Source organism: Dipodomys spectabilis, unplaced genomic scaffold (assembly GCF_019054845.1).
Source record: "Dipodomys spectabilis isolate Male_0828 unplaced genomic scaffold, ASM1905484v1 ptg000478l, whole genome shotgun sequence".
In the NCBI taxonomy this organism is placed as follows: Eukaryota; Metazoa; Chordata; class Mammalia; order Rodentia; family Heteromyidae; genus Dipodomys; species Dipodomys spectabilis.
In genome coordinates, this window is record NW_024871155.1 from 395617 (window position 1) to 409102 (window position 13486).

General features: G+C 51.8%; 1 protein-coding gene across 1 annotated transcript; it reads right to left on the minus strand.

The window, feature by feature from the left end:
• Positions 1-1036: 1036 nt before the first annotated feature.
• On the minus strand, positions 1037-4063 carry LOC122098438 (cytochrome P450 1A1). The gene is made up of 6 exons (XM_042668858.1): positions 3175-4063; positions 2630-2756; positions 2438-2527; positions 2222-2345; positions 1998-2084; positions 1037-1346 (listed from the first exon to the last, which is right to left on the minus strand). Exons 1-6 carry the CDS (start codon positions 4009-4011, stop codon positions 1037-1039), a joined length of 1575 nt encoding a protein of 524 aa, XP_042524792.1. The 5' UTR covers positions 4012-4063.
• Positions 4064-13486: the final 9423 nt, after the last annotated feature.

Genomic DNA, 13486 nt, shown 5'->3' on the forward strand with positions numbered 1-13486 from the left:
CCTTGAGTGAAAAAGCTCAGAGACAGCTCCCAGGCCCTGAGTTCAAGCCCCCATGACTGACAAAATTTGTTTTTAAAAATGCTATCCTTGTGGGGGTGCAGGGGGAGACTGGGAAGGGATGGGAAAGGGAAACAAAGGAGGAGGCTACAATGCTTGATAGAAATGTACTCATTATCTTGCCCATGTAATTGTAACCCCTCTGTACAGTATTTTCACAATAAAAAAAATAAAATAAAATAAAATGCCATCCTTGAGTGAAAAAGTTAAGGGGGAACACCCAGGCCCAGTGTTCAAGGCCCAAGACAGGTACACAAAATAAAATGAAGACTTTTTTTGTGGGGGGGGGGGGTCCGGTCATGGGGCCTGAACTCTGGGCCTGAGCGCTGTCCCTCAGCTCTTCAGCTCAAGGCTAGCCCTCTACCACTTGAGCCACAGCGCCACTTCTGGCTTTTTTTCTTTTTTCTTATATGGTGCTGAGGAATCGAACCCAGGGCCTCAGACATGCAAGGCAAGTGCTCTACCACTGAGCCACCTTCCCAGCCCCAAAACGAAAACATTTTATATGGACATTTTATATAGATTACTTCATTCCAGCCTTGGACCTAGTGCCTCTTCTCACCTCTTCCTGAGCAAGAACCGGGGGACTTACAAAAGTCAGGACATAGCCCTGTTGGGTCTGTCTGGAATTAGGGCAGGGAGAGGTGGTCCCCCATACCCAAACATGGCATCCCAGACCCGTGGGGCCAGGGACTCAGCCTTCTAGAAGTGACATGGTAAGGCCTCCTCAGTGCCAGTATCCTGGGCTGTCTCTTCCTTTGGAGCCTGCCAGCTCATGCACTACTCCAGAAGTTTCTGTCCGTTTCAGGGAGCAGGGAGGAATGTCTCCGCTCTGTTCACTATCTGTGCTCAGCTTGCAGAAGGTTTAGTCAGAAGAGAAGCCAGATCTAGGCTCTCCGTGTGTGTCAGTTTCAGGCTGAAGTTAAACCAGTCTGAACCAGTCTCTTGGGCTTCCCAGACTGGCCAGGTGGACAAGAGTCTAGGCATCGGGGCTCCCGGACCCAGAAGAGCGCAGCTGTATTTGGAAATGCTCGCAGCGACGATGTTTCATGGTCAGCCCATAGATGGGGGTCATGTCTACCTTCTTCCCAGGTGACACGCTGAATTCCACCTGCTGGACCAGGATGGCCAGAAAGAGGAAGACCTCCCAGCGGCCGATGACCTCCCCAAGGCATTTCCGTTTGCCCAGGCCAAAGAGGATGACCTTGTCACTCAGGACCTTGTCCACAGTGCCATCAGGGGAAAGGAACCGCTCAGGCCTGAACTCAGACGGATCACCCCACAGCTTCCTGTAACCAGAGGGAGGAGGCAGGTGAATAATAACAGCATTGGGAGTTCAAGAGGATCGAGTAAACCAACTAGATGCTGGTGGCTCACGCCTGTCATCCCAGCTCCTCAGGAGCCTGAGATCTGAGGATCAAGGTTCAAAGCCAGTCCATGCATGCCTAGCATGCATGAAGCCCTGGGTTCAATTCTTCAGTACCACATAAACAGAAAAAGCTAGAAATTGTGCTGTGGCTCAAGTGGGAGAGTGCTAGCCTTGAGCAAAAGAAACTCAAGGACAGTGCTCAGACCCTGAGTTCAAGCCCCAGGACTGGCAAAAAAAAAAAAAAAAAAAAAAAAAAATTCATGCCAGGTACTAGTGGCTCATGTCTATCATCTTAGCAACTCAGGAGGCTGAGATCTGAGTTCAAACCCAGCCAGCCTGGGCAGAAAGTACATGAAGTGGAACTATAACTCAAGTAGTAACATATTAGCCTTGAGCAGAAAATCTTAGGGACAGCACCCAGGCTCTGAGTTCAAGTCTCAGGACCAGCACCAAGAAAAAGAAAAAAAAAAAAAAAATAGGTTAATCTCCCTTTCCCTCGAGGACAGAAAGTTCTGAAACCCAAGGAAGGTAGGCCCAGCTCCAGAAGTTTCCATTACCCCTTTCAACTTACTGGTCGTGGTTGATCTGCCATTGGTTCACAAAGATGCATCGCCCCTTGGGGATGTAAAAGCCATTCAGACTTGTGTGTTTTGTGGTGCTAAGAAGAAAGGAAGCTCAGTCAGGCTGCTGGTCACAGAGGAATCTCCTTGCTTCCTTCTGCCAGCCCTGGTGGCATGTGTGGGTTAGAGTGAGGTGCCACCCACCCACTCATGCCGAGACTACAGGAGGTCTCACCTGTGGGGGATGGTGAAGGGGACGAAGGAGCTGTGTCTGAACGTCTCCAGGATGAAGGCCTCCAGGTAGGGCAGCTGGGGTCGGTCAGAGAGCCGGGGACGCCGCTCCCTGCCGACCACTGCGTCTGCAAATCACAAAGCCCCAAATGGACTCAACAGGGCTGCCCTGACTTCCCGAAGACCCCTGCCTAGGGCACTGAATACGGCCACCACCTACCCAGCTCCTTCTGGATCTTTCTCTGGATCCCTGGGTTCTTCACCAAGTACATGAGGCACCAGGAGATGGCAGTTGTGATAGTGTCAAATCCTAGGCCAGAAGAAAAGTAAATAAATAATAAAGGAGAAGTCGCACAGGTGCCAAAGGGCAGAAGGTTGAGGCGCCGGAGGGGCACAGGGAGCAAGCACAAACCTGCTCCAAAGAGGTCCACCACAATGGCGATTATTTTCTCGTCTGACAGTTGAATATTGGCATTCTCATCCAGCTTCTTATCCTGACAGTGCTCGATGAGGCTGTCTGTGATGTCCCGGATATGGCCCTGGAAAAAGTAGGGTGAGGGACATAGCGCTGAGCCAGACCCCAAAGCCACGCAGCCACCTCTCCTCCCCTGCCCAAGCCTGGCCCCTCACTATTTGTTTAAGAAGTGAGCACCTGTGGGGGCCTGCCATCCCAGCTACTCAGGGGGCGGAGAGCTATGGATCACAGTTCAAAGCCAGCCCAGGGAGGAAAAGTCCCCGCAAGACTCTGATCACCAATGAACCGCTAGAAAATGGGGAGTGGCATTGTGGTTCAAGTGGTAAAGCACCAACCTTGAGCAAAAAGAGCTCAGGGACAGCGCCCCAGCCCTGAGTTCAAGTCCCACGACTGACCAAAACAAAATATGAGGCTCTCCCTCCACTACTGATTTCAAGCTTGTTTCTGGGAATCTGGCTCTCCTGCATGCTGCCAGTCTCTACCTTCTGGAATGTTCTATAGTGTTCCTGGACCAGGGTTTGCATGAAGACGTAGAACTTCTTATTCAGCTCCTTGAAGACCCTGAGGGTGCGGCTGGGCAGGTAGCGGAGGATGGGGATGAAGTCCACGGGGTGTCCTGAGGCTAACACCTCTCCAAATTCATTATTCAGGTTCACCAGACTCAGCAGCAGCTCATCATCGTGATTGTAGCGCCGGCCAAAGCACATGGCGCAGATGACATTGGCCACGGACATTACCACATACCTATAGGCATCGAAGTGCCCAACTTCCGCCATGAGCTCCTGGAACTTGTGGATGAGGTACTCGGCCTCTTTGCTCACATGTTCTTCCAGGTAACAGGAAGAGGCAGAGGTGGGGTCAGTGGCCAAGGAGAAATTTTTCAGGGCATTCTGAGCCAGGCGCCGGCGGGCAGCCCAAGTGGGGCCAGAGTCTGAGTTGAAGGTCATGCTTTGACCATTATTGATGAATGCAAAGCTGTGGAAATCTGGCCGGCCCTTGAAATCATCACCTTGCTTCACCAGCGCCTGGCGGATGGTGTCCAGGCCGCTCAGCACCACCACGGGGGTGGACCCGAGGCGGATCTGCAGGACGTCCCCGTACTGCTGGCTCAGCCTGGTCAGCGCCAGGTGGGGGTTCTTCCCCAGGGTCAGCACATGGCCGATCAGGGGCCACCCCCAGGGCCCTGGTGGACTCTTCAGGCCTTTAGGGACCTGGGATTTTGATATCTTGACCAGCCAGAAGACCAGGCAGAAGGTAGTGGCCACTGGAAGCAGCCCAGAGGCTGAGATGGGGACCAGGGAGCCACACACAGAAAGCATGGTCAGTGTGGAGATCGCTGATACCAGCTGCTGAGAAACAGCAAGAAGAAAAAGTCAATAAATGAGCTAGACTGGCAGGGGCGGTGGAGGGGGAATAGGAGAGGGTGGGGGGGGTCGGGGTGGGCAGGGAGCGAGGGGGGAGCCAATATCCTAAAGTGTCAGCCTGCTACTCAAAATTTCCAGCCCTGTACCAGTAGCTCACACCTGTAATCCCTACTAGCTACTCAGGAGGCTGAGATCTGAGGATAACAGTTTGAAGCCAACCTAGGCAGGAAAGCCCATGGGACGCTTATCTCCCATTAACTACCTCCCAAAAAAGTTGGAAGTGGAGCTGCAGCTCGTGATAGAGCGCTAGTCTTGAGCAAAAGAAGCTCAAAGACAGTGCCCAGGTCCTGAGTTCAGGTCCCAGAACTTCCTCCCCACCCTACCCCACCCCCCAAAAAGGAAAAGAACCCAGATCAGGCTTTTCATTGAGCTCAGTTTTTGTTTTTGTCAGTCCAGGGGCACTGTCCCTGAGCTTTTTTTTGCTCAAGGCTAGCAGTCTACCACTTGAGCCTACAGCACCACTTCTGGCTTTTTCTGTGTATGTGGTGCTGAGGAATCGAACCCAGGGCTTCATGCGTGCTAGGCAAGCACTCTACCACTGATCACTTTCACAGCCCTGAGCTTAATTCTTAATGAATGAATAGCTAGGGCCTCCTTTCCCTTTCACTGATCTTCAGAAAGCAGAGAATAAATGAAAGATTTCACACACACACACACACACACACACACACACACACACACACACACACACAAGAAGTCAGGATTGTAAGAAAACTCCAGTCTGGAATCAGGGAAATTAGGAATGGATCTGAATTGAACAGCCGCTGAGCAAAGACTTTCTAGGGTTGGTCAAAAAAATCAAATAATCAGATTATCATGAGCACTGTCAGGAGCATCTCCTGAATGCACTAGAAATCAAGAGAACCTGTTTCTGGTCCAAGTGACCTTGGATTGCTTATTTTAGACTTCTGGGCTCCAGTGAATAATCTAAGAAGGAGTGGGGCACAGTCACCCAGTACTTCTCTCAGAAGAACCACACAAGACAAGCTATATGGTTCATGGTGGCTTAGAGTGCTTGCCTAGCATGCATGAAGCCCTGGGTTCCATTCCTCAGCACCACATACACAGAAAAGGCCAGAAGTGGCACTGTGGCTCAAGTGGTAGCATGCTAGCCTTGAGCAAAAGAAGCTCAGGAACAGTGCCCAGGCACTGAATTCAAGCCCCAGACCTGGCAGGAAAACAAAAAAGGAAGAAAGCTTCCTGGAAAAGCTGAATCCCAAAACATACTAGATCCAGTAGTATCCTGGGTCAGCCTCAGTGTCCCTTTCCACACAATGGGTGCCACTCCCTGCAGGAGCACTAGTCTGTGCAAGATGGTAGGAGGTCCAGGGAAAGGTGCTTGGAGAATTTCCAGTTGTCAGTGTTTCTAGCTCTGTGCAGCTAGCAATCTGTCATACCAACTTATCCCAGTGATGAAGAAGTCTGCGGTAGAAACATCTCTGGGGGTGCTGGGTGCAGGTAGCTCACACCTGTCATCCTAGCTACTCAAGAGGCTGAGATCTGAGGATCATGGTTCCAAGCCAGTCCTGACAAAAAATGTCCCCGAGAGATTCTTATCTCCAACGAACCACTCAAAAACCGGAAGTGGTAGAGGGCAAACCTTGAGCACAAAGAACTTTGGGTCAGTGCCCAGGCTCTGAGTTCAAGCCTCACAATCAAGAAAAAGAAAAGAAAAGTCTGGGGAGTGTTGAAGCTCCTGCCCACATTAGCTTGTGTGCATGTGCATGTGCGTGTGTGTGTGTGTGTGTGTGTGTGTGTGTGTGTGTGTGTGTGTCTGAGACCAGAACCTGAACTCCATACATGATGTGTTCACTCATTGGTTGGTGCCCTACCAACTGAACCACACTGCTAGCCTCCGATAAGCTCCTTTTATTCCAGCCAGGACCTTGAAACGCCGACAAGCTACTCTTTGGGAAGGCAGAGGTCATAAGAAACAGTTTTGATTTTTTTGTGTGTGCCAGTACTGGGGCTTGAACTCAGGGTCTGAGCACACTCCCCTTTAGCTTTTTTACTCAAGGCTAGCCACTCTACCACTTGAGCCATAGCTCCATGTTCATCTTTTTGTTGACTAATTGGAGAGAAGAGTCTCATGGCCAGGTACCGGTGGCTCACACCTGTCATCCTAGCTACTCAGGAGGCTGAGATCTCAGGATCTCAGTTTGAAGCCAGCCCAGGCAGAAAAGTCCCCGAGACTCTCCAATGAGCCACTCAAAAAATGGAAATGGTACTATGGCTCAAGTGGTAGAATGCTAGCCTTGAGCACAAAGAGTCTCAGGGATAGCACTCAGGCCCTGAGTTCAAGCCCCACAACTGGAAGAAAAAGTAAAAAGAAAAAAGAGTCTCGTGGATTTTTCCTGTCCCACGCTGCCTTCAAATCTCAATCTTCAGATCTCAGCCTCCTGAGTAGCTAGGATGTCAGGTGTGAGCCACCAGTGCCTGGCTCAGGAGCAGCTTTTAGATAGAAAAGAATACAGCTAATACACCCAGAGTTAGCCCCCCACCCATCAGCCAGAGGGAGATGCTGTGCCCCCTCCCCACCTCACATGTGGCTCTGAGAGGGAACCCCAAGTGTCTGGAGGTTGGAGGTGGAGCCTGAGCCCCAAAAGAGTGGCTGTGGGGCTTCTATATGTAGAGCTATGAGCAATGTCGGGCAAATTCTGCTCTTCCTCTGGCCTCAGTTTCCCCACTGTGCTGGCTGGTCATTAAAGATGCTCCCAGGCTTTTTCTCTTTTCTTTTTCCTTCTTTCTTCTTTTAAGAGTTGCTAGACCAATGAGTGACTACCCTAAGGAAACCTAGAGGCACCCAATTCCAGAGAGTGGAAGGGGAGGATCACTAGGAAGCCCCCAGCACTCACCTCTGTCTGTGAGGAGCCGCTGAGCTGTGGACACAGGTCTCTGGGGCCAGGGACGTCCCCCAAGGATGGCCAAGGAAGGTCCTGAGGAATTGTCACCTTCAGATGGAGGAGGGCAAAGCCACCTTTATACAGGCCATGTGTGGGGCCACGCCCCCTTCCCTGGAGCTGGGAAGGAGAGGGAAGGGGGGGGCAGCCTGGCTGAGGGCTGGGGGGGGGGGGGGGCTTCTGCTCTTCCAGGAAGGAGAAGGGGCATTTGGTAAGAACCCACCATAGGGTCACCTTACTTAGGTGCTAGTGGGTAAAAGGGTGGGGGCAGGGACACTGGGACCCCCTCACTTCAGAGAGAAGTCCCCAGACAGCCAGGAGACAGGGTATGGGGGTCCTCACCCCAGAGCACTTATTTTTTTTGTGCCCACCAGAACTTAACAGGTACCTCCCTCCCCCCCCCCCCCCCCCCCCCGCCCCACTACAAGGCAGTGGGCCCAGGCTCAAGCAAGCTTGCCGACAGTGACCTCCTGACTCCTGACCCTCCCCCACCTTGCGTGCAAAGCCCAGCAACCCTGGGACCAGGGTCACAGCCTGTCCGGAAGGTGCCGCCTGGTCCCACGTCCCAGGGCAGGAACGGGGTGGGGGAGGGGGCAGGCAGAGGAGGGGGGAGAGGGTGTTGGTGCTGCTCCTGGGGTCTCTTGGACTGGCTGCTGCCCGGGAGACCCTCCAGACACCCCCCCAGTTCCCTTGGGGGGCTGCCAGCATTCTAAGGGGTGGGAGACATGCAGCCTGGCTGGGCACTGGTGCTCACACCTGTAATCTCAGCCACCCAGGAAGCTGAGATCTGAGGATCGAGGTTCAAAACCAGCCTGGGCAGGACAATGTGAGACTCATCTCCAATGAACCACCAAAAAGCCTCACGTGGAGCTGTGGCTCAAGCAGGAGAGCACCATCCTTGAGTATAAAAACCCACGTTCAAAAGCACTGAGTTTGACCCCCAGCACCTGGACACCCCCTCCAAACAAATCAGGCGTGGGACTGGAGTGTGGGTAGCTGTGGGGGGGGAGAGGGGATGAGGTCCTGGGAGGGGGGAGGTCGAGGCAGGGGAGGGGTGAGGGGGATGGGGAGGCCTTAGGGGGGAGGTTGAAAAGGGAGGGGGGAGGTTCAGGACCAGCTTGCGTGTGGCCAATCTCCATTCTGGCAGGGGCAGAGGTCAGTGCCCATCCCCGCCCTGCCTGGCCAGGGTGCGGTACCCACGGTTGCGTGAGAACAGGCCAAGAGGCCCACGCCAACCCAGCTACCCAGCACAGCCCAGGGCGGTGGTGGGTCAGGTTCGGTCACGCAAAGGGGAGGGGGCGAGGAGGGAAGAGAGAGGAGGGTGGGGAGAGAAGGGGAGGAGGAGGGTCAGGCACTTAAAGAGCCAGGTTCCCCTGGCCTGGGGTGAGGGTGGAGACAGGATGGTGGCCCCCCCTCCCCGTTTGGTTTGCGTGCCAGGACATTTCCGGTGCCCACGGTTTTGACCCCCCGCCTGTCCCGCCTGGCCGGCTGCCCCCAAGCTGTCTCTTCCCTGGAGTTGGCAAGGTCCAGAGAGAAAAGGTGACTTTGCTTGTCTAGTTCAACCCAGTTCCCCTCATCATCCACCCCCTCCTCTCCTCCAGCTCCTGAACTCAGCACACAGCACCTGGCAAGGCACAGCCCCAGCAGAAAACAACTCTGCCCCTACTCAGAACCCGGCAAGCCCGGGCATTGTGCTGCTGCTCAAGGGCATCTTGACCCCAGAGAAATATATTAGCTAATTAAACCAAGTCTACTTTTCAGCTAGAGAGATGGAGGTCAGAAAGGAAATGCAACCCCCCCCCCCACCCCCCACAACCCTCACCCCATGACAGGTAAGCAATGGAAGCAGAGCCTGGCTGGACAGGTGGCTCACGCCTGGCATCCTAGCCACTCAGGAGGCAGAGCTCTGAGGATCATGGCTCAAAGCCAAACTGGGCAGACAAATCCAAGAGACTCTTCTCTCCAACTAACCAGGAAAAACCTAGAAGCGGGAGGTGTGATTCAAATGGTAGAGCATCAGCCTTGAACAACGACAAAAAAACTAAGCAAGAATGCGAGACCAAGCTGGGTGCCAATGGTTCACACCTATCATCCTAGCTACAAAAAAAAAAAAAAGCCCAAGGACGGCACCCAGGCCCTGAGTTCAAGCCCCAGGACTGACAGAGAAAAAAAAAAAAAGAGATCTAAGCACCTCAGTTTGAAGCCAGCCCAAGCAGGAAAATCTGTGAAACTCTTTTTTTTTTTTTCAGTAATGAGATTTGAACTCAAGGTCTGGGCACTGTCCCTGAGCTTCTTTTGCTTAAGGCTAGCACTCTACCACTTGAGCAACAGTGTCACTTGGGTTTTTGAGTGGTTAACTGGAGATAAGAGCCTCACGAAGATTTTTCTGTCTGTCTGGCTTCAAACTACAATCCTCAGATCTCAGCCTCCTGAGTAGTTGGAATTACAGGCATGAGCAACTGGCATCTAGCTTGTGAAACTCCCTTCCTTCCTTCCTTCCTTTCTTTCTTTTTCTTTTTTTCTTTCTTTCTTTCTTTGCTAGTTCCAGGGCTTGAACTCAGGGCCTGGGCACACTGTCTCTGAGCTTCTTTTACTCAAGGCTAGCACTCTACCACTAAGCCACAATGTCATTTCTGGCTTTTTCTGTTTATGTGGCACTGAGGAATTGAACCCAAGGCTACAAGTACTAGGCAAGCGCTCTACCACTAAGCCACATTCCCAGCCTGTAAGACTCTTTTTTTTTTTTTTGGCTGGTCATGGGGCCTGAACTCTGGGCCTGGGTGCTGTCCCTCAGCTCTTCAGCTCAAGGCTAGCGCTCTATCACTGGAGCCACAGCGCCACTTCTGGCTTTTTCTGTTTATGTGGCGCTGAGGAATCAAACCCAGGGCCTCATGCATGCAAGGCAAGTGCTCTACCCCTGAGCCATCTTCCCAGCCCATATGCAAGGAATTCTCCCCCCACCCCCCCCCTCGGCATGGGGCTTGAACTCTGGGCCTGGACGCTGTCCCTCAGCTCTTCTGCTGAAGGCTAGCACTCTACCACTTGAACCATGGTGCAACTTCTGGCTTTTTCTGCTTATGGTGTGCGTGAGGCAAGCACTCTACTACTAAGCCACCTATCCAGCCCTGCCTACTTCTGATTTTCTGAGTGGTTTATTGGAGATAAGAGTCTCACAGACTTTCCTGAGCTAGCTGGCTTTGAACCGTGATCCTCAGATCTCAGCCTCCTCAGTAGCTAGGATTACAGGCATGAGCCACCATGCCCAGCTCCTGTGAAACTTTTTTGTTTTGTTTTTTTGTCGGTCGTGGGGCCTGAACTCTGGACCTGGGCGCTGTCCCTCAGCTCTTCAGCTCAAGGCTAGTACTCTACCACTTGAGCCACAGTGCCACTTCCGGCTTTTTCCGCTTATGTGGTTCTGAGGAATCAAACCCAGGGCCTCATGCATGCAAGGCAAACATTCTACCACTGAGCCACCTTCCCAGCCCCTCCTGTGAGACTTTTATCTCCAATAAACTAGTCCAAAAACCCACCAGACACGGAAGTACAATTCAAATGGTAGGCCATCAGCCTGGAACAGCGCCCAGACCCTTAGTTTAAGCTCCAAGATCTGCACACACACACACACACACACACACAAACACAGCAGAAGAAATCAAGCATGTTGCTTGGTTTGCTGTCCACAATGGAAGGAAGGTACCAGAGGACAGACAACAGCTTGGGCCTCTGTCTCCAGCCTCTAGGACAAAAGGCAGGAACACTGGGATTACTCATCACCAACTATGCTGGGCTGATAGCCACACAACTTCAAGGGTCCAGGGACTCACTGATCTCAGGGCAGAGAAGGAAGCTGACAGGCTCACGAGGTTTGAGGACCTTGGCCTGGAGTTGAACACTCAATCCTGGGTCAAAGTTTGCATGCCTTTGCGTGAGAAACTCTTTGGCTAGGATTCCTTTAGTGATCCTGATCAATACCAGGAGCTCAAGGACAGGGACACAGAGCAGAGGGGAGGGGAGAGGGCTCAGGGGCCAGGGTCACAGGGGAGGGGTTTCTTACTTGGAAGATGATGGCTCACACCTGTCATCCTAGCTACTCCGGAGGCTAAGATCTGAGGATCAGAGTTCAGAGCCAGTCTAGGTAGGAAAGTCTAGGAGACTATTATCTCCACAACAAAGCAAGAACAAAAGCCCCCAGGACTGGCACAAAACAAAAAGAAAAGAAAGCCAGAGGTGGAGCTATAGACCAAGGGGTAGAGTGCCAGCTTTGAGTGAAAAAGCAAAGAGACAGATCCCAGGTGCTGAGTTCAAGTCCCAGGGCCTGCGCACACACACACACACACACAATTTTTTTTTTTTTTGTCTGTCTGGAGCCTGAATTCTGGGCCTGGGCGCTGTCCCTCAGCTCTTCAACTCAAGGCCAACGCTCTACCACCTGAGCTACAGCGCCACTTCTGGTTTTCTGGTGGTTTACTGGAGATAAGAGTTTCAAGGACTTTCTTGCCCAGGCTGGATTTGAACCGAGATCCTCAGATCTCAGCCTCCTGAGTAGCTAGGATTATAGGCCTGAGCCACAGGTGCCTGGCTTTTTTTTTTTTTTTTGGTCGGCTGTTGGGCTTGAACTCTGGGCTTGGGCGCTGTCCCTCAGCTATTCAGCTCAAGGCGAGCGCTCTACCACTTGAGTTACAGTGCCACTTCCGGTTTTCTGGTGGTTTATTGGAGATAGGAGTCTCATGGTCTCTCCTGCCCGGGCTGGCTTTGAACCGCGATCCTCAGATCTCAGCCTCCTGAGTAGCTAGGATTACAGGCGTGAGCCACCAGCACCCGGCGGCTTTTTTTTTTTTTTAACCTGGATTTTCCTCGGACCACAATCCCCCGATCTGCACCAATCAAAGAGCTAGGATAGTGGGCTTCAGATGACAAGCCCAGCTTGCCCTGCGCTTAATTTTTTATTTTATTTTACTGATGGGTCATAGTTACATAAGTAAAGTAGTGATTACATTTCTTGTCTAACTTCTTACCCCCTCTCATTTTTCTCCCTCTTTCTCTCCTTCCCCAATCCCAACCTCCAAGTTGTACAGATCATTTCCAGCATATTTTCTCGTGAGTATCACTGTTTGCACTGCACTTTTATTTTTTAATAGAACCCCATGGAAGGAGGTCACAGGCCTTTTAAACGAAACCTCACCCCAAAATAACAGCACTAATCCTTTAAGAACAAAAATCCATGCCCACATATATATATAATGATAGGTAATATTGTTCACAGTTCAAGAATGTCACTTAATCTCGTCACATTCAAATCTACTTACCTAACCAGACATCTCTTCAACATTAAAAAGATTTGTACTTATTGTTGTTGTTAAATCCAGGATCCAATCAAATTCACATATTGCATATCCCTTTTTTGGGGGGAGGGGAGGGTTAATGTGGGGTTTCTAAGGCTTGAACTCAGGGTCCTGGGCTCTTGCTTAAATTTTCTTATTCTGGGCTGGCACTCTATCACTCGAACCACAACTCTATTTCCGGCTTTTTGGTGGTTCATTGAAGCTAAGAGTCTCACAGACCGGCTGGGAAGGTGGCTCAGTGGTAGAGTACTTGCCTTGCATGCATGAGGCCCTGGGTTCGATTCCTCAGCACCATATAAGCAGAAAAAGCTAGAAATGGCCTTGAGGTTCAAGCAGTAGCGTGCTAGCCTTGACCTGAAAACCTGAGGAACAGCGCCCAGACCCAGAGTTCAGGCCTCATGACAGACAAAAACAAAAACAAAAAAATTCAGTCTCACAGGCTTTCCTGCCCAGGTTGCCTTTGAACTGCAATCCTCAGATCTCAGCCTCCTGAGTAGCTAGGATAAGAGGCATGAGCCAATAGCGCATGGCTACAGCTCCAGTCTTTTTTTTTTTTTCTTTTGTCGGTTGTGGGCCCTGAATTCTGGGCTGGGCACTGTCCCTCAGCTCTTCAGCTCAAGGCTAGCACTCTACCACTTGAGCCACAGTGCCACTTCCAGCTTTTTCAGTTTATGTGGCACTGAGGAATTGAACCCAGGGCCTCATGCATGCAAGGCAAGCGCTCTACCACTGAGCCACCTTCCCAGCCCCAGAGAGCAACAATCTTGAATGAAAAAGTCCAAGAGAGGGCAAGGTGCTGAGTACCATCACACATGTGCATGAGTGCACATGCAGGCATACACACACATATATGAATCCGACCAGCCTAACTTAGACCCTCAGCACCCTGTCCTGACACCTAGCCTGGTCCCTGAGAAACCGGACATTCATCCCCAGGGACCCACAGTGCCCTCTGGACCTCTTCGCAAGGAGCTGAGGGTAGCTGAGGTACAGCTGAGAGAGGATGGCCCAAAGCCAAGGATTGACCCTTGCAACCTTGATGTCAGCTGACCACAGAGCAGGGCCAAACAAAAAGGGGGCGGGATCTATAATAGGCTTCTGCATCCAAGAGCCAAAAGAGCCAGACCA